Source organism: Coregonus clupeaformis, chromosome 20 (genome assembly GCF_020615455.1).
Source record: "Coregonus clupeaformis isolate EN_2021a chromosome 20, ASM2061545v1, whole genome shotgun sequence".
In the NCBI taxonomy this organism is placed as follows: Eukaryota; Metazoa; Chordata; class Actinopteri; order Salmoniformes; family Salmonidae; genus Coregonus; species Coregonus clupeaformis.
In genome coordinates, this window is record NC_059211.1 from 19,776,639 (window position 1) to 19,798,314 (window position 21,676).

The window sequence follows — 21,676 nt, forward strand, 5'->3', positions numbered from 1 at the left end:
AATAAGGCTATAACGTAACAAAATGTGGAAAAAGTCAAGGGGTCTGAATACTTTCCGAAAGCACTGTATCACTTTGCAAGCCAGCATAATTTTACTTGCCCGATGTGGCCTGCAAACCAGGAGTTTCAGACCACTGTGTTGGTGTAAAACTAGGCTGTCAAAGTATGGCCTGATGATATACAGTAGGGTCTGAAATGATAGACACCCTTGATAAAGATGAGCAAAACTTACTGTATAAAATAAATAATTCAAATACTGAGCTATATTGTATGGGAAAATTATATTATTTTATGATAATACAATTGCTCAGACAAAGAAATTATGTTTAAAAAGTAATTTAAAAAAATAAACTGGTAGGGTTCAAAATTATTGACACCTATTTTTAATAGTTTTCATTACCTCACCTTGCGAGGAGAACGGCACTGCGCCTTTTTCTTAAATGTTTTATGAGTTGGAGGACACATCGGGAGGGATCTTAGACCATTCCTCCATACAGAATCCATCCACATCCTTGATATCCTTCGTCTGCTTATGGACTGCCCTCTTTAATTCAAACCACAGGTTTTTAATGGGTTTCAAGTCCGGAGACTGAGATGGCAATTGCAAAATGATGATTTTGCGGCCAATTAACAATTTGTTTGTGGATGTTGATGTGTGCTTGGGGTTATTGTCTTGCTGGAAGATCCACTTGCAGTCAAGTTTCAGCCTCCTGGCAGAGACAACCAGGTTTTTGGCTAAAATGTCCTGGTACTGGGTAAAGGTCATGATGCTGTTGACCTTAACAAGGGCCCCAGGACCAGTGGAAGCAAAATAGCCCCATAACATCAAAGATTCACCACCATATTTTACAGTAGGTATGGGGTTATTTTCGGCATATGCATCTTTCTTTCGAGGCAAAACCCACCACTGGTGTGCATGGCCAAATAGCTATATTTTCATGTCATCCAACAAATGTAAATGCCTGGAGTTTGCTAAACGGCATTGGCACTTGGATTGGAACTGGTGCTTTGGTCAGATTTACATTTCTTTACATTTTAGTCATTTAGCAGACACTCTTATCCAGAGCGACTTACAGTTAGTGATGCATACATTTACTTGAATTCCATTTATTATATATAATTTTTTTCTGAGCCCAACGTGCCGTTTCTCTAGAGAGAAATCAAATCATTCACGAGATAAATCAAGTCAAGAACTGGTCTGAAGGGAGTATGTAATGTATTGTCATAAAGAGTTTGACTTAGGCACTCACTTGGTGAAGGCTACAGGACTGAAAGCCTTTGAATGCAACAACCACTAGCAAACACAGTCATAGATGGTATTGGTAAATCTACAATTCACTTGAAAGGCACCCTGGGAAACATGCAAACAATGCTTTACACCCTACAGTGTTAAAACAACATCCAAAAACCTTTTTAGAGGTACATTTCTGCCACTTAAATGGAAGAAACGGCTTTGCCACGGTGGTGGTCTACCTTTTCCAAAGGTACGCTTTGTACCTGTACTATCTTGACCTCTAAGGTACACTATTGGCTCTTTTAGGTACGAACTGCAAGGATACAATTATGTACCTATAACTAAAGGTACAAAGGACTAAAGGGTACCACTACAGTGACGAGTTTGTACCCCTTTAAGAAAAAATCTAAACCTTTATTTCTGAGAGTGTAGGTAAAGGTAATCAAGATAAAGTATCCAATGAACTGCATTGCGTATTGCTATATAGAGGACCACATTTCACCATGCAAACCCCACCCTATACTTTATGCGTGTAAGCTTAGTTGCGATGACTGAATCATTTGGGGGCCGGGTAACTAAATATCACGTCATGCAAAACTTGATCACACAGTCCAGTATTCTACAGTATCAAAGCACACACAGGACTGTCAATGAATGTCAATAATGGGAGAGGCATGCCTAGCGTGGTGAGACTGGTAGTTAGAGTTCCTGAGATACACTATATTGGCTTCCCGTAGTGAAATGGCATAACAAGACCCCGCCCACTACACTGCCGATGGATCAAATATATTCCATGAAGTTCAAAGAGGGGAAGAGTCTGGGAGATGAACTATAAAGTTGACCGTTAATGAGATACATCTGTAAGCGCTTTAATGACCCGAAGGAGGCCAAACAGAATAGACTTGATAAGATGACAGTTAGCTAGGTTAACTCCCAGACCAAGCTAAGCTAGCAGTCAGTCACAGACAGAGCATTGCAAGGCAGGCCAGGGTGCTCCAGTTTTCCAGTTCAGCTGCCACATCAGAGGCTATGGGACAAATCACTTCCATCTCCTGGCCTTTGATGGATACATTCCCCTGTTAGTCTCATCAAAGCACCCAGCAGGGCCCTGGACAGTAAAAGCCTCATAGACAATTAGCCACCATAGACCCCCCACCCCGGGGACCAGGGGCTGCTGGGTGCTTTTTCATAGGCCACATGGCGATTGATGTGAGCACAATGTGAGTCATTAACTAACGACTTTCATGCAATTATCATTAGCGAGAACATGATGTTTTTGTAATTATTGTTTTTCTTCACTTATTAGCAGGCCCGGCACCAGGATAAAGTGACTAAGGCGGCATTTGAAATCTGCAAGGGGGCACAATTAATTTGATGATATAGCCTTTAAGATAGATAGGCTGTTTGTAATAGGTGAATTACCCTATGTGAATGCGGCCGTACACACAGCTCTCTTACCAAAACAATGCAAACTAAATGCTGAAAGTAGTTATTCATGCAAACAAAAATACTGAATAGCAGTTTGGCTTAGAATACCGAAAGAATGAATGCGAACAGAACAAAACAGCGGTACTAAGTAGGCCTAGTAAACAAAACATCCGATCAATAAAGGCATGAAATAATCTATATTTAGATTATTATATTTATATTTAGTTACATTAACAGTAAACAAAAGGTGAATGGAAATCCAAATAACCAAAACATAGCCTACAGCCTACTACAGTGAGATGCAGCCATGCACAGCTATCTTACCAAATACAGTGCATTCGGAAAGTATTCAGACCCACATTTTGTTACGTTACAGCCTTATTATAAAATTGATTAAATAGTTTTTTATTTTTTTTGAAAATGTATAAAACATTTAAAACTGAAATATTGGGTATAACACTACAAGCTTGGCACACCTGTATTTGTGGAGTTTCTCCCATTTCTCTCTGCAGATCCTTTCAAACTCTGTCAGGTTGGATGGGGAGCGTTGCTGCACAGCTATTTCAAGTCTCTCCAGAGATGTTCTATTGGGTTCAAGTCCGGGCTCTGGCTGGGCCACTCAAGGATATTCAGAGAGTTGTCCTGAAGCCACTCTTGCATTGGCTGTGTGCTTTGGGTTGTTGTCCTGTTGGAAGGTGAACCTTTGCCCCAGTCTGAGGTCCTGAGTGCTCTGAAGCACATATATTCCAGGAAGTTCAAAGAGGGGAAGAGTCTGGGAGATGAACAATAAAGTTGACCGTTAATGAGATACGTCTGTAAGCGCTTTAATGACCCGAAGGAGGCAAAACAGAATATACTTTTAACCAGGACGGCCCAGCTTTCCTGACTGGCTGGCTAATATGAGCTCGCTTGTTTTCAAACAAATAAGATCAAGCTGAAACAGCCACATCCGACTAATGTTTATCCATGATTTTTGAGAGAGGTGGGAACAACAGCTAATTGCAGTTATGGAGGTGTCAGGGGATTAAACGACAATGGGGCAATCCACCTTTAATATGCTTTTAGAAGAAAACACAGCTTTTTTTACACAGGGAGGTGACTATCAGGTTTTTGGTCACCTCCCTGACCAAGGCCCTTCTCCCCCGATAGCTCAGTTTGGCCGGGTGGCCAGCTCTAGGAAGAGTCTTGGTGGTTCCAAACTTCTTCCATTTAAGAATGATGGAGACCACTGTGTTCTTGGGGACCTTCAATGTTGCAGACATTTTTTGGTACCCTTCCCAGATCCGTGCCTCGACACAATCCTGTCTCAGAGCTCTACGGACAATTCCTTCAACCTCATGGCTTGGTTTTTGCTCTGACATGCACTGCCAACTGTGGGACCTTATATAGACAGGTGTGTGCCATTCCAAATCATGTCCAATCAAGTACATTTACCACAGGTGGACTCCAATCAAGTTGTAGAAACATCTCAAGGATGATCAATGGAAACAGGATGCACCTGAGCTCAATTTCGAGTCTCATAGCAAAGGATCTGAATACTTATGTAAATAAGGTATTTCTGTTTTTTTTAAATTAAACATTTGTTAAAATTTATAAAAATCTGTTTTCGCATTGTCACTTTGGGGTATTGTGTGTAGATTGCTGAGAAGAAGAAAAACATATTTAATCCATTTTAGAATAAGGCTGTAATGTAACAAAATATGGAAAAAGTCAAGGGATCTGAATACTTTCCAAATGCGCTGTATGTCTTTGGGTTATCGAGGTACTTTACCTCACTTCTACCATCATGTCACCTGTACAACTAGAGGAGCCAAAACTCTAGATCAGCTTCACTCCACACACAGAAACGCATACAAAGCTCTGCCTCGCCCTGCACTGCACACTGCCCTATCCCATCTGGACAAGAGGAATACCTATGTAAGAATGCTGTTCATCGACTACAGCTTAGCCTTCCACACCATAGTACCCTCCAAGCTCATCATTAAGCTCGAGGACATGGGTCTGAACCCCGCCCTGTGCAACTGGGTCCTGGACTTCCTAACGAGCCACCCCCAGGTGGTGAAGGTTGGCAACAACACCTCCACTACGCTGATCCTCAACACAGGGGCCCCTCAGGGGTGCTTGCTCAGCCCCCTCCTGTACTCCCTGTTCACCCATGACTGCGTGGCCACGCACGTCTCCAACTCAATCATCAAGTTTGCAGACGACACAACAGTGGTAGGCCTGATCACCAACAACAACGAGACAGCCTACACGGAGGAGGTGAGGGCCCTGACAGAGTGGTGCCAGGAAAATAACCTCTCCCTCAATGTCAACAAAACGAAGGAGCTGATTGTGGACTTCAGGAGACAGCAGAGGGAGCACGCCCCCCATCCTCATCGACAGGGCCGCAGTGGAGAAGGTGAAAAGCTTCAAGTTCCTCAGCGTACATATCACTGACAATCTGAAATGGTCCACCCACATAGACAGTGTGGTCAAGAAGGCGCAACAGCGCCTCTTCAACCTCAGGAGGCTGAAGAAATTCAGCTTGGCCCCTAAGACCCTCGCAAACTTCTACAGATGCACCATTGAGAGCATCCAGTCGGGCTGTATCATCGCCTGGGCTTGCCAGAGGGTGGTGCGGTCTGCCCAACGCATCAAGGGGGGCACACTGCCTGCCCTCCAGGACATCTACAGAACCCGGTGTCACAGAAGGCCAAGAAGATCATCAAGGACATCAGCCACCTGAACCACGGCCTGTTCTCCCCGCTACCATCCAGAAGGTGAGGTCAGTACAGGTGCATCAAAGATGGGACCGAGAGACTGAAAAACAGCTTCTACCTCAAGGCCATAAGACTGCTAAATCGTCACCACTAGCCGGCCTCCGCCCAGTACCCTGCCCTGAACTTTAGTCACTGTCACTAGTCAGTGGTGGAAGTATTTTGTTTTAAATATACTTAAGTATCAAAAGTAAATGTAATTGCAGAAATGTACTTAAGTATCAAAAATGTAAAAGTACAAGTATAAATAATTTCAAATTCCTTATATTAAGCAAACCAGATGGCACAATTGTTCGTGTTTTTTAAATTACGGATAGCCAAGGGCACACTCCAACACTCAGACATCATTCAGAAACAAAGCAATTGTGTTTAGTGAGTCTCCAGATACAGAGGCAGTAGAGATGACCAGGGATATTCTCTTGATAAGTGCGTGAATTGGACCATTTCTGTCCTGCTAAGCATTCAAAATGTAACAAGTTGTTTTGGGTGTCAGGGAAAATGTATGGAGTAAAGAGTACATCATTTTATTTAGGAATATAAATGGTAAAGTACAGTACAGATACCCAAAAAAACTACTTAAGTAGTACTTTACACCACTGTCAATAGTTGGCTACCACCTGGTTACTCTACAATGCACCTTAGAGGCTTCTGCCCTATGTACTTAGTCATGGAACACTGGTCACTTTAATAATGTTTAGATACTGTTTTACCCACTTCATATGTATATACTGTATTCTAGTCAAGGCCTATCCTACTTAACTATTGCTGTACATATACAATTTTTCAGATACAGTGAGGGAAAAAAGTATTTGATCCCCTGCTGATTTTGTACGTTTTCCCACTGACAAAGAAATGATCAGTCTATAATTTTAATGGTAGATTTATTTGAACAGTGAGAGACAGAATAACAACAAAAAAATCCAGAAAAACGCATGTCAAAAATGTTATAAATGGATTTGCATTTTAATGAGGGAAATAAGTATTTGACCCCTCTGTAAAACATGACTTAGTACTTGGTGGCAAAACCCTTGTTGGCAATCACAGAGGTCAGACGTTTCTTGTAGTTGGCCACCAGGTTTGCACACATCTCAGGAGGGATTTTGTTCCCCTCCTCTTTGCAGATCTTCTCCAAGTCATTAAGGTTTCGAGGCTGACATTTGGCAACTCGAACCTTCAGCTCCCTCCACAGATTCTCTATGGGATTAAAGTCTGGAGACTGGCTAGGCCACTCCAGGACCTTAATGTGCTTCTTCTTGAGCCACTCCTTTGTTGCCTTGGCCGTGTGTTATGGGTCATTGTCATGCTGGAATACACATCCACGACCCATTTTCAATGCCCTGGCTGAGGGAAGGAGGTTCTCTCCCAAGATTTGACGGTACATGGCCCTGTCCATCGTCCCTTTGATGCGGTGAAGTTGTCCTGTCCCCTTAGCAGAAAAACACCCCCAAAGCATAATGTTTCCACCTCCATGTTTGACGGTGGGGATGGTGTTCTTGGAGTCATAGGCAGCATTCCTCCTCCTCCAAACACGGCGAGTTGAGTTGATGCCAAAGAGCTCGATTTTGGTCTCATCTGACCACAACACTTTCACCCAGTTCTCCTCTGAATCATTCAGATGTTCATTGGCAAATTTCAGACGGGCATGTATATGTGCTTTCTTGAGCAGGGGGACCTTGCGGGCGCTTCAGGATTTCAGTCCTTCACGGCGTAGTGTGTTACCAATTGTTTTCTTGGTGACTATGGTCCCAGCTGCCTTGAGATCATTGACAAGATCCTCCTGTGTAGTTCTGGGCTGATTCCTCACCGTTCTCATGATCATTGCAACTCCACGAGGTGAGATCTTGCATGGAGCCCCAGGCCGAGGGAGATTGACAGTTATTTTGTGTTTCTTCCATTTGCGAATAATCGCACCAACTGTTGTCACCTTCTCACCAAGCTGCTTGGCGATGGTCTTGTAGCCCATTCCAGCCTTGTGTAGGTCTACAATATTGTCCCTGACATCCTTGGAGAGCTCTTTGGTCTTGGCCATGGTGGAGAGTTTGGAATCTGATTGATTGATTGCTTCTGTGGACAGGTGTCTTTTATACAGGTAACAAGCTGAGATTAGGAGCACTCCCTTTAAGAGTGTGCTCCTAATCTCAGCTCGTTACCTGTATAAAAGACACCTGGGAGCCAGAAATCTTTCTGATTGAGAGGGGGTCAAATACTTATTTCCCTCATTAAAATGCAAATCAATTTATAACATTTTTGACATGCGTTTTTCTGGATTTCTTTGTTGTTATTCTGTCTCTCACTGTTCAAATATTTGTACTCCAGACTACAACATTTCTTGTCCTAATATTTCTATACTTCTTAATTCCATTCTTTTACTTTTTAGATTTGTGTGTATTGTTGTGTATTGTTAGATATTACTGCACTGGTGGAGCTAGGAACACAAGCATTTCGCTACACCCGCAATAACATATGCTAAATATGTTTATGCGACCAATACAATTTTATTTGAAGGCAAAACTGTCACGGTTTCGGCCAAGGCTGCCTCTCTCCCTTGTTCGGGCAGGTTTCGGCGTTCGTCGTCTCCGGAATTCTAGCTGCCACCGCTCTATGTTTCATGTTCGTTTGCTTTTGTCTGTTTGTTTCCACACCTGTTTCTGTTTTGGCGTAATTAGTGTCCTATAAGTTTCTCGTTGTGTTTGTCTAGTGTTGTGTGTAATTATTTTCCGTCAGTTGTGTGTATTGCTCGGTTGAGCTTCTCTCCACTACGCTGGAGTATTTTCGCACCTGTTTGTGCGCAGTTACTATTTGTCGCACCTGTTTGTGCGCTGTTACTCGCCTTCGTGCGTATTTTTGCCTTCGGGCAAAGTTGTCCTTTGCCTTAGTTTGGGCAGTAATACAAGCCTTTGGAATATCGTTCTGAGTCCTGCGTTTGATTCCACTATTGCACCTACAGCACGCCCTGACAGAATTACACACCACCAATGGAATCAGCAGGGGCCGAAGCAGCCCAGACGAGACTGGAGGCCCAGGTTCGGGACCAACGAGATCAGATCCAGCAGATGGGGACCGCCCTGCAGGAGGTGATTTCCACCATCCGAGGCTGGGGTACGCTCCACCGCCTCCCTCCCTGCCAGCACCATCGGCCAGCCCGCCCATTCCAGCGCCGGAACCTCGAGGAGTCCGACTATCTCTCCCGAGGGCCTACGACGGAACCGCGGCTGGGTGTCAGGGGATTCCTACTCCAGGTGGAGCTATACCTGGCCACAGTGCACCCGGCACCTTCGGGGCATGAGAGCGTGTCCGCCCTGATCTCCTGCCTGGCCGGAAAGCGTTGGAGTGGGCCAACGCGGAGTGGAGGAAGATCGACGCCACGACGATTACCTACGACGAGTTCTCCCGCCGCTTCAGGGCGGTATTTGACCATCCCCGAGGGGAAAGCGCGGGGTGCGTCTGGTCTTCCTCCGGCAGGGGAGGAGGAGTGCCCAGGAATTCGCTCTCGAATTCCGTACTCTAGCGGCAGATGCAGGGTGGAATGATCGGGCCCTCATCGATCTATACAGATGTAGCCTACGAGAGGACGTCCGTCGGGAGTTAGCTTGTAGGGACACCAGCCTCTCTTTCGACCAGCTGGTCGACATGTCCATCAGGCTGGATAACCTGCTGGCTACCCGCGGACGTCCTGCGGAGGGTCCGTCCATTTCACCCTCCAGCGCCTCCGAGCCGTGTCCTATGGAGCTCGGGGGCGCTGGCGCTAGAGAGAGGAGGAGTCGGCAGGCTAGGGGGTCCATCCACTGCACCAACTGTGGTCGGGGAGGACACACCGCGGCTAGGTGCTGGGGATGGCCTCCTGGGGGAGATGACGACAGGTCCCGCACTGGGGATTCCCTCCAGGTGAGTAGGCGCCCACTCACCCAGAGCTCACTGTTGCCCATTTTTGTATAACTGTCAGTTTTCCACAGGTAGCACCTCATTCCCAGCATAAGGCGCTGGTAGATTCAGGCGCGGCTGGGAATTTTATTGATAAAAAGTTTTGTTTAGCGTTAGGGATTCCCCTTATTCCTGTTGATGTTCCTTTCCCCGTTCATGCCCTAGATAGTCCGTCCGTTGGGTACGGGCTTGATCAGGGAAGTCACGGCGCCACTTAGGATGTGTGGCGCAGGGGGATCATCAGGAGATGATTCAGCTGTTCCTGATTGACTCTCCTGCGTATCCGGTGGTGCTGGGCATGCCCTGGTTGAGTACCCATAACCCAGCTATTTCGTGGCAGGAGAGGGCTCTGATGGAGTGGTCTGCTCAGTGTGTGGGTAGATGTTTGGGCGTTTCCGTAAGGGCTACCTCGGTGGAGAGTCCAAACCAGGTGCCCGCATTGCACGTTCCACCTGAGTATGGGGGATTTGGCTATTGCGTTTAGTAAGGCGAGGGCGACGCGGTTGCCACCCCATAGGCAGGGGGATTGTGCGATAGACCTCCAGGCAGGAGCTGCGCTCCCACGGAGCCATGTGTATCCTCTGTCTCAGGAGGAGAAGAAAGCTATGGAGATTTACATAGACGAATCTCTGAGACAAGGATACATACGGCCTTCCACTTCCCCTGCGTCCTCGAGTTTCTTTTTTGTGAAGAAAAAGGATGGTGGTTTGCGCCCGTGCATCGATTACCGTGGTCTCAATCAGATTACGGTGAAGTATAGTTATCCACTCCCGCTGATTGCGACCATGACTGAGTCGTTGCATGGGGCGCGTTTCTTCACGAAATTAGATCTCAGGAGCGCGTACAACTTGGTGCGCATTAGGGAGGGTGATGAATGGAAAACAGCCTTTAGTACCACCTCGGGCCATTACGCAGTATCTGGTCATGCCATACGGGTTGATGAACGCTCCGTCAGTTTTCCAATCATTCGTGGATGAGATCTTCAGGGACATGCAGGGGCAGGGAGTGGTGGTGTACATTGATGACATTCTCGTGTACTCGCCTACCCGTGTCGAGCATGTGGCCCTGGTGCGTAGAGTGTTGCGGAGGCTGGTGGAGCACGACCTGTATGTGAAGGCAGAGAAGTGTCTGTTTTTCCAGGAGTCGGTCTCCTTTTGGGTTATCAGTTGTCTGCGTCAGGGGTGAAGATGGAGGTAGACCGGGTGTCGGCCGTGCGTAATTGGCAAACACCAACTACTGTGAAGGAGGTGCAGCAGTTTTTGGGGTTTGCAAATTACTACAGGAGGTTTATCCGGGGTTTTGGACAGGTGGCAGCTCCCATCACGTCTCTGTTGAAGGGGGGTCCGGTGCGTCTGCAGTGGTCGGCCGAGGCGGACAGGGCGTTTGGGAGGCTGAAGGACCTGTTTACCTCGGCCCCGGTGCTGGCGCATCCGGATCCCTCTTTGCCGTTCCAGGTAGAGGTGGACGCGTCGGAGGCCATTTTTGGAGCCGTGCTGTCTCAACGGTCTGGCGCGCCACCTAAACTCCGCCCCTGTGCTTTTTATTCCAAGAAGCTCAGTCCGGCGGAGCGGAACTATGACGTAGGGGACAGGGAGCTGTTAGCCGTGGTACAGGCTCTAAAGGTGTGGAGGCACTGGCTTGAGGGGGCTCAACACCCTTTCCTCATTTTGACGGACCACCGTAACCTGGAGTACATCCGGGCGGCGAGGAGGCTGAACCCTCGCCAGGCAAGATGGAGTATGTTCTTGACCAGGTTTACTTTTAAGATCACGTACATCCCTGGGTCACAGAATGGCAAGGCAGATGCGCTGTCTCGGCGGTATGACACGGAGAGGTCCGTGGAGCCCACTCCCATACTGCCTGAGTCGTGTCTGGTGGCACCGGTAGTGTGGGAGGTCGATTCTGAACTCGAGCGGGCGTTACGCACCGACCCTAGTCCACCACAGTGCCCGGAGGGTCGGAAGTACGTTCCGCTCGAGGTTCGGGATCGATTGATCTATTGGGCTCACACGTCACCCTCCTCTGGACATCCGGGTATCGGCCGGACAGTGCACTGTCTTAGTGCCAAGTACTGGTGGCCCACGTTGGCAAGGGATGTGAGGGTTTATGTTTCCTCCTGCTCGGTGTGCGCCCAGTGTAAGGCGCCTAGACATCTACCTAGGGGTAAGTTGCTACCCCTGCCCGTTCCACAACGACCATGGTCCCACCTCTCAGTGGACTTTATAACAGACCTTCCCCTCTCCCAAGGGAATACTACCATCCTGGTCGTTGTGGACCGGTTCTCTAAGGCCTGTCGTTTGCTCCCCATGCCGGGTCTTCCTACTGCCCTACAAACTGCCGAGGCACTGTTTACCCATGTGTTCCGGCACTACGGGGTACCCGAGGACATTGTGGCTGATCGGGGTCCCCAATTCACCTCCAGAGTCTGGAGAGCGTTTATGGAGCGGTTGGGGGTCTCGGTAAGCCTCACCTCGGGTTACCACCCGGAGAGTAATGGGCAGGTGGAACGCGTAAACCAGGATGTGGGTAGGTTTCTCAGAACATACTGCCGGGACCGGCCGGAGGAGTGGTCAAGGTACGTTCCCTGGGCCGAGATGGCCCAGAATTCCCTACGCCATTCCTCCACTAACCTAACTCCATTTCAATGTGTGTTAGGTTACCAGCCGGTTCTGGCACCCTGGCAGCAGAGCCAGATCGAGGCTCCTGCGGTGGATGAGTGGGCGCGGCGCTCGGAGGAGACTTGGAACGCTGCACACGTCCACCTGCAGCGGGCCCTCCGACGTCAGAAGGCGAGCGCTGATCTCCACCGCAGTGAGGCACCGGTGTACGCACCTGGTGATCGAGTCTGGCTCTCTACCAGAAACCTGCCCCTCCGCCTGCCCTGTCGGAAACTGGGTCGGCGGTTTGTAGGGGCCATTTAAAGTCCTGAGAAGGTTGAACGAGGTATGTTATAGATTACAGCTACCTGTGGAGTATAAGTGTATTAACCCCTCGTTCCATGTGTCCCCTTCTCAGGCCGGGTGGTAGCGGGCCCACTCCAAGAAGATGAGATCTTGGAGACTCCTCCGCCCCGTTGGACATCGAGGGGGCACCGGCGTACTCCGTGAGATCCATCTTGGATTCGAGACGTCGGATGGGGGTCTCCAGTATCTAGTGGAGTGGGAGGGGTACGGTCCGGAGGAGCGGTGCTGGGTGCCGAGGAGAGACGTTTTGGACCCGTTGCTCTGACGGAATTCCATCGGGGCATCCGACGCGCCCTGCTCCGCGTCCCTCCTGGTCGTCCCCCGAGGCCGGAGTCGGCGCACGTCTGGAGCCGCGCGTCAAGGGGGGTACTGTCACGGTTTCGGCCGAGGCTGCCTCTCTCCCTTGTTCGGGCAGGTTTCGGCGTTCGTCGTCTCCGAATTCTAGCTGCCACCGCTCTATGTTTCAGGTTCGTTTGCTTTTGTCTGTTTGTTTCCACACCTGTTTCTGTTTTGGCGTAATTAGTGTCCTATACGTTTCGTTGTGTTTGTCTAGTGTTGTGTGTAATTATTTTCCGTCAGTTGTGTGTATTGCTCGGTTGAGCTTCTCTCCACTACGCTGGAGTATTTTCGCACCTGTTTGTGCGCAGTTACTATTTGTCGCACCTGTTTGTGCGCTGTTACTTTTCGCCTTCGTGCGTATTTTTGCCTTCGGGCAAAGTTGTCCTTTTGCCTTAGTTTGGGCAGTAATACAAGCCTTTGGAATATCGTTCTGAGTCCTGCGTTTGATTCCACTATTGCACCTACAGCACGCCCTGACAAAAACGCAGTAATTACTGCTCTTTGCCTTTGTATGGCAGACCGGGTAAATGCAGTCAAAACATGGTGGAACAAAGCCAAAGTGCAGTAACTTCAGTTACTTCAGCTTTGGTTTTTACTTGGATTTTGTTGTTACTGCAAATGTTACACTCTATTTTCTCTGAAACTGAACATAATTGAACCAGGACACTTTGTCACGAGATAAAACAGATACTATAAAGCCTGATTTCAGTCTTTAAAATGTAGTTACTGCATTTTGCCTTTGTAGGGCAGAGTACTGGTCTTGTCTTTTTAGAAATCAGAAAGGGCACTTTGAATATGGGATTTTAGAATCTCTAAAAATACCAAACCAGTACTTCCTGGAAAAGTGTGATATCAGCATCTTTCGGTGGCCTCATTCACTCAGATGTTTCCATCCTCACACAGACAGCTCTCACTTCCCTACCAGATCCAGAAAAGTGCTGAACCTGCTAATGTTCCAGAAACACTGGGCAGTGCATTGCTAGGCTAACCATGTTAGCTAGCTACTCCATGTTTATGACACTGAATAGGGGAAACAGCCACTGTTTCCTTCAGTGCTACTCTCCTGCCAGGTCATATCACCGGGCCAGGCTTATACGCCTACTGTAATCATTTACAATCTGTAACATTCGCAGGAACTGAGTCAACTGCCAGGAATAAAAGTGATTCATTTAAATGAGGATGGAGGTAATAACAATGCCCCATGATGCTTTGAAATTAGACAGTTAGTAAGATGGTAGGTACCAGTGGTGTAAATTAACTAAGTAAAAATTATTTGAAGTACTACTTAAGTAGTTTTATTTGGGTATCTGTACTTTACTTTACTATTTATATTTTTGACAACATTTACTCCACTACATTTTAAAAGAAAATATGTACTTTTTACTCACATACAATTTTCCTGACACACAAAAGTAGTTACATTTTGAATGCTCAGGCAGAACAGCAATATGGTCAAATTTACGCACTTATCAATGTAACACGTTGTCATCCCTACTGCCTATGACCTGGTGGACTCACTAAACATAAATACTCTGTAAATTATGTCTGAATGTTGGAGTGTGCCCCTGGCTGTCCGTACATTTTTTAAAAAAAGAAAAGAAAATCATGCCATCTGGTTTGCTTAATACAAGGAATTTGATGTATAGCGTTTACTTTTACTCAAGTATGACAATTGAGTACTTTTTCAACCACTGTACTTAAGTACATTTAAAACCAGATACCTTTAGACTTTTACTCAGGTATTATTTTACTGGGTGACTTTCACTTTTACTTGAGTCATTTTCTATTAAGGTATCTTTACTTTTACTCAAGTATGACAATTGAGTACTTTCTCCACCACTGGTAGGTGCGTGCATCAACCAACACAAGTCGAAGTGTAGACGAAAAAAGGGGGAGAAACATACAAAACCTCTGGCTTCTTACACACCCAAAAGACATCAAAGCCGGCCATAGAGGGAAGAAGTTGGGGCAGTGTGTTCTTGAAGAGTTAGAACAGTCAGTCAGAGAGAGTAAATTGATACTTCTGCTAACTCAGCTATCATTATTCTGACCAGCAGAAGTTCACAAGGCTAGAGAGACAGTGAAATAAGGGGAAGAAAAATGAACAGCTTTCCAAAGATACGCTATTCGTCCCTTTTTGAGTGCAATGTCTCTCACTCGCTTTAACACTTCAAAAGCCCCCTTTGTGCTGAGTGTCCATAACAGTGGCCGGTGGTTGGCCACGGTCAGTGTGACAGAATACGGTCAGAGTGACAGAATGCAGTCCCAGCCTGTGTCACCCCTGTGCAGCTGAATCAGTCTGGAGAAAAAAAACACTTGTTTTCACGGTTTTCCTATTCCCACAGCCAACATGCCCAGGGCTGTCAAAAGACCTCTTCAAAGGCATGTATTTTGATTCACAAACCAAGAGTAGGGTCAGGGTGACAACATGGGCACTTCACTGCAACAGCACAGAGGTTAGAAATAAAAATAAAAATATGGGGTAAAGATGAGAGACAGAAATATCTCTACAAGCTTGGGGGATTGACATACAGTGCCTTCAGAAAGTATTCGCATTATGTCAAAGTGGAATTATGTTTTTAGAAATGTTTACAAATGAATAAAAAATGAAAAGCTGAAATGTCTTGATTCAATTATTCAACCCCTTTGAAAATAGGCAAGCCTAAATAAGTTCAGGAGTAAAAATGTGCTTAACAAATCACATAATAAGTTGTATCGACACACTCTATTTGCAATAATAGTGTTTAACATGATTTTTGAATGACTACCTCATCTCTGTACCCCACACATACAATTACAGTATCTGTAAGGTCCCTAAATCGAGCAATGAATTTCAAACACAGATTCAACCACAAAGACCAGAGAGGTTTTCCAATGCCTTGTAAAGAAGGGCACCTATTGGTAGATGGGTAAAAATAAAAATAAAGCAGACATTGAATATCCCTTTGAGCATGGTGAAGTTATTAATTACACTTTGGTTGGTGCATCCATACACCCAGTCTCTACAACGATACAGGACTCCTTCCTAACTTAGTTGCCGGAGAGAAAGGAAACCGCTTAGGCATTTCACCATGATGCCAATGGTGACTTTAAAACAGTTACAGAGTTTAATGGCTGTGATAGGAGAAAACTGAGAATGGATCAAAAACATTGTAATTACTCCACAATACTAACCTAATTGACAGAGTGAAAAGAAGGAAGCCTGTACAGAATAAAAATATTCCAAACCATGTATCTTGTTTGCAACAAGGCACTAAAGTAATACTGCAAAAAATCAAATAAAACACATTACTGAGTACCACCATATTTTCTAGCCTAGTGGTGGCTGCATTATGTTATTGGTATGCTTGTAATCGTTAAGGACAAGGGAGATCTTCTGGATAAAAAAATTAATGGAATGGAGCTAAGCACAGGCAAAATCCTAGAGGAAAACCTGGTTCTGCTTTCCACCAGACACTGGGAGATTAATTTACCTTTCAGCAGGACAATAACCTAATACACAAGGCTAAATCTACACTGAAGTTGCTTACCAATAAGACAGTAAATGTTCCTGAGTGGCCGAGTTACAGTTTTGACTTAAATCTACTTGAAAATCTATGGCAAGATCTGAAAATTGTTGTCTAGCAATGATCAACAACCAATTTGACAGAGCTTGAACATTTTTGAAAAGAATAATGGGCAAATGTTGCACAATCCAGGTGTGGCAAGCTCTTAGAGACTTACCCAGAAAGACTCACAGCTGTAATCGCTGCCAAAGGTGCTCCTACAAAGTAATGACTCAGGGGTGTGAATACTAATTTGCAAAAATTGTCATTATGGGGTATTGTGTGTAGATGGGTGAGAAAAAAAAGCAATTTAATCCATTTTGAATTCAGGCTGTAACACAACAAAATGTGGAATAAATCAAGGGGTATGAATACTTTCTGCAGGCACTGTAACACTGCCAGGCCATGCCTGTGGGACACACAGGGCAGAGAAAGAGGCTTACATTTCCTAATGTATTATTTTTCATCTGAACACCAAAGCCTGAGACCCTTAAGGAATTTTCGCCTCTCTGACAGACAAAGTGGACAGCTTGGTGCCCACTCTGAGAGCCATGTGGAGGAATGCACAAAACATCTGTTGATCGGAAGTGGCACAGAAAATAAAATAAAAGATGCACAACTTCCGATACCAAAATCCTTTATGGAAACCAATTGAGGCCAAATCATTTTCATTAGGAAAGCAATAGACATTGGTGTGTTGATTGATAACCTGAACCAGGTTGCAGGCACTAATTACAGTTTGAAGCTTTCTCTTGAGTGGGCAGCCTGATGAAAGCCAGTCAATATTTAAATCACCCAGAAAGTATACCTCTCTTTCACATTATCAAGCATTTCACACATGTTATCCAGATACTGACTGTTAGCACTTGGTGGTCTATAGCAGCTTCCCACCAGAATGGGCTTTAGGTGAGGCAGGTGAACCTGTAGCCATATTACTTCAACAGTATTTAACATGAGATCCTCTCTAAGCTTTACAGGAATGTGGTTCTGAATATAGACCGCAACACCGCCCCCATTGGCATTTCTGAATTTTCTGTAAATATTATAACCTTGTATTGCTACCACTGTATCATCAAAGGTATTATCTAAGTGAGTTTCAGAGATTGTCAGAATATGAATGTCATCTGTTACTAGTAAAGTATTGATTTCATGAACCTTGTTTCTTAAGCTATATATGTTAATGTGGGCTATTTTTAACACTTTTCTGGGATGTTTGATTCTTTTTCTTGCTTTACTGGGAAGCTTGGCAGAGGTAGACATACTCAGGTTATTTTTATTAGTGCAGGGTGAGCTGCACACAGTGGACTTTCTACTAGGGCACACCACCTCAGTGCTAACAGTATTACTCTGGTTCATAGGCATATGATTACTGCATACAATAGCTGTAGGATCTGCAGAGGCATTCCGGGCAGTAAGAGGGACATAAATTAGGTTATTTACATTGTGTCTTCCAACGCCCCTAGGATAATGTACATTTGCTGAAGCATTATGACAACTCAGCGACACAATGGTAGGGATTAAATGAGCTGGACTTGGGTCATTGAAAAATCATGGTCTCAACGCAGCCTTATAATGCTGTGAAAGGATCCAGGAACCCAAATGATTTGGGTGGATCCCATTCTCCTTATAATACAAGCTTTGTTTCCCACCCACCCCATCTATGATAGGGGGAACAATTCTGGTCAGGATTTATGGTCTCAGTACAGTGACAATAGTTCCAGTATATGAGTCAGGGAGTAGTTGCTTACTCATTTGTCGATCGCCGTAGCTGATGGCTTCAGCGAGGGGACTCCATCCCTGAGCGTTCTTCACCTTCACTGGTGCATTGTGGGCCAGCAGCAGATGGGCACACTCTGTGGGAAAAAGAGACAAGCGGAAACAGTAATTGACTTACAGCTCATTACAGAGAGAGACAGAGCTAGTGGGGGAGAGCACTGCTTGTTGATTAATTGACAATTTGTCAATGGTTAATCTGATTTGCGCTCCTACATGGCCCAGTGTGGACCAACTAGAGGGGACAAGGGTCAAGCATGGAAAAGACATTCAATTATTGACCTCCAGAATCTTTAACAAGTGGGTTCTGTGTAACGGTTTCTTCATAGCCTAAAGCCTGGAACGAGCAAAGAATGACAAATCAATAGTACACCATGTTTCCCACCAAAGGCGTCCCACCAGCCCTCCATTGTGAAGTATTTCATTCAATCTCCACTGAGCTTTCCCATCAAACAGACAAAAGAGGCCCTGTAAGCTAATTTTAACTCCAACCTGACACCATACCCATGTCAGAACAAGCTCTAATTTAGACTTTTAACTTCCCTTCTCCAGGGGAAGTTTCCAAAAATGGAAGTCTGCAATAAAGTGACACATTGTGTATGCTTCACTTCAAATATGATTAACTTCAAATTCATATATTTACTGTAAAATGCAACATTTTGGTCACATAGACCTTCGGAAAGGCCTCCCAGTCCGACTATTTTATCAGGATTTTATAAAGGGAATGTATTATACTGTCATACATTCAACTGTGAGGCTATCTCTTTTCTGTGTACAACTTTTCATGTTGATTAATAAAGGAGCCAAATGCTTTGTAGTAATAGAGCATCATTTATCTAAACTTGAGAATGGTGGAGGGTCAGATAGGGAGTAAGAATGGGATGGAAATAGAAGGGTCATTCCACGAAATGAGTCCGTTTTGCATCCCTTTGATATTCTAAGTAGAAATTGTGCTCCAATATTGGATTTTAAAAGTCTGTATATTAAATGAAATGCTATTTAATATAGAGACCACATGGACAATTCAATACATCAGATGTTTTATATGAATAAAGACTTGGTAATGTGCCAGAATTCAGCATGTCCCTCTGTGCAGTCTTTGTGACTTCTTGGAAGAGTTTAACCCACTTAACCCCAAAGTTTCTCCAAGTTTTCACCGTCATTGTAAAGCCCTAGTTATTTTGTTGCTTTGACAAAGTCATTTCTGAAGATTATTATTTATTTCATGTGATTAGTGATTCATTTTAAGAAAAAAAAAGAAAGAAAGAAACTGTCCCTCATTTTATGGTCAACCCTGTGAACTAAACTCTTGTTTTAATATGGTGAAACTCAGTAGCGGTTAGTGGGTAAAATCATAGGGGAAGCCAAGCGAGAAAAAAAAGCCATATTACAACCTGTGTTGTGATAATTGCGTTGTTTGCTCTATAACCTGTTAGTTCGTATGCCTTGCCACAGTGATATATAGGCCTAAGGTCGAGACAATAAGAACACTAAATCATAACCACAACTTTGTTTCATCACAAAACCGGAGAGCAACCTCTGTCCGGTGAAGTACACCAAGCATATTGCATGTAACAAACAGTTACATGACCTACAGCATGGTAAAGTAAGTTAATGTTTCCGCCATTTTCGGACTACTAAACAACTATTGATTTACAACCACAGAGAGTTACCGCAAGTAGCAAAGAAAACAGGAGTAAAACCACAAGTCCAAATCCATGGCTAATTTAGGAAAGGGACAATTTTAGCTTAAAGGACAACGACACAACGAGATGCAACAATTCATGTTTTTTCTGTCAATTACGTTTTGCTTTTGATGTGATTGGTGTGAGGCCAATCACATCACATCACTTCCCTTGACACTTTTTTTTTGGTGCGCCCGGACCATTCACAGTTGAGCTCACTCAGTTTAGCTCAACACTGATTGGCTATTATTTTATACTTTTTATATCAAGGGAGGCCAAATGGTTGCTGGCTTCCCTTGCATTCAATGCTACAGGCGACAACAATGTCATACTCTTTTTGACCAGACAGCATCAAGTAGATGGGCTACACATACAGAGACAGAGGGGTGCTATTTTGCTCGCTCGGATGCTTTCTCCGGTGAGATACATTCAGCCTCTTGCGAATTGAAGGAAAATTATGAAACACTGAGAGACGAAAGATAAATGATTTCATATGTTTAAAAAACATTTTCTTGCTAAATTTTTTTGGGAAGCCTGGATTCTCTTGGCATCCATGAATACACGCCACTGGTGAAACGATTCATTTTTTATTATTATCAAAAGAAACATTGAACATCTAATAGTCAAATCATAGTGTAAAAGCAGGTGAGTTGGTTCTACTCTTTTTGGCCATTTTCTGGTGTTTTGTGGTGGCAAACTGAGTGGGTCGAGCAGAACACCTCAATCCTGTTGCCCATAGATAGCCAGGCTAGAAATGTTTTAACATTTTTGTGAAGCTTGCATTCAACTGCCCTTCCCTGTGGCATACAACAAGGGTCCACTTCCCCTGTCACGAGGGGATTTATGGCTTATTTAAGATGAAATCGTCAACCCTGTTACAGTCAACCCTGCTACTTTATTTGTCACTTAAATGGGAATAATGACACATTTCGGAAATGTGTCTAAGTGCCTAAACCTCTTTGACTCACTGTTGGACTGTCTGTCACAGTGCGCACCTCTCTCACTCAGGGAGAGCAGAGGCAGAGCTAGAGCTAGCTACGTCACAAGGTTATGTGCCCCCCTCCCCCTTATAGCCTTTTGTGCAATATATTAACAAATTTGAACAAAAAAACAGCGACACCATTTAGGAGAGGTTGTGAGCACAGTGTTTCTGATCAGATCGACAATTATCTTTTAATGTATTTGTGTGTCTACAATGCCATCTTTAGCGCACAGCATTTCTGCTTGGTTTTCAGATAAATGCATTGAAAGAGAGAAATGAAATAAGCTACTACCAAGGTCTGATGATGCTTCTGACAATATAGAAAATGACGTGTTGTGTTGGGTGATGTGCTAAAGTCTGATGTATTTTGAAAAAACGTCCGATTGGGCTTCCAAAATGTAGTATGATCGCTAAGTTAATTTTTTTCCGTAGATTTGCATTATTCCACAAAGTTCTATCTAGCGTTGCAATAACATAACCTAGTGACGTAGCTAGCTGTAGCTCTACCACCACTCTCCCTGAGTGAGAGAGGTGCGCACTGTGACAGACAGTCCAACAATGAGTCAAAGAGGTTTTGGCACTGTAACACCCTGGCTCTGGGACTCTATATGTTGAGCCAGGGTGTGTTCTTTCTATGTGGTGTATTTCTATGTTGGGAGTTCTAGTTTGTTTATTTCTATGTTGGCCTGAGTGACTCCCAATCAGAGGCAACGAGTGTCAGCTGTGGCTGGTTGTCTCTGATTGGGAGCCATATTTATACTGTCTGTTTTTCCCTTTGTGTTTGTGGGTTCTTGTTCCGTGTTGGTCTATGTTACCTAGGACGTTACGAGTCGTTTGTTGTTTTGTTCATTGTCAGTATTTATCACTATAGATAAATAAACATGTTCGTTCATCACGCTGCGCCTTGGTCCTCCTCTCTTAACGACGATCGTGACAGAAGAACCCACCATACAAGGACCAAGCAGCGTGTCCAGGAGCAGGCAGACTGGACATGGGAGGAAGCGCCGGGAAAGGAGATGGAGAGGTTGGCGATGGCCCAGGTGGGCAA

The 21,676-nt window shown here is 44.9% G+C and overlaps 1 protein-coding gene across 3 annotated transcripts in view; it reads right to left on the reverse strand.

Annotated features, from left to right (window-relative positions):
- Window positions 1-21,676, reverse strand: part of LOC121533632 (ankyrin repeat domain-containing protein 13C-like) — a 91,550-nt gene that overhangs the window by 18,934 nt on the left and 50,940 nt on the right. For all 3 annotated transcript variants that reach the window (XM_045205366.1, XM_045205365.1, XM_045205367.1), the window contains one exon: window positions 17,937-18,041. In XM_045205366.1, coding sequence (XP_045061301.1) covers window positions 17,937-18,041 — 105 coding nt within the window. The remainder of the gene's footprint in view (window positions 1-17,936; window positions 18,042-21,676) is intronic.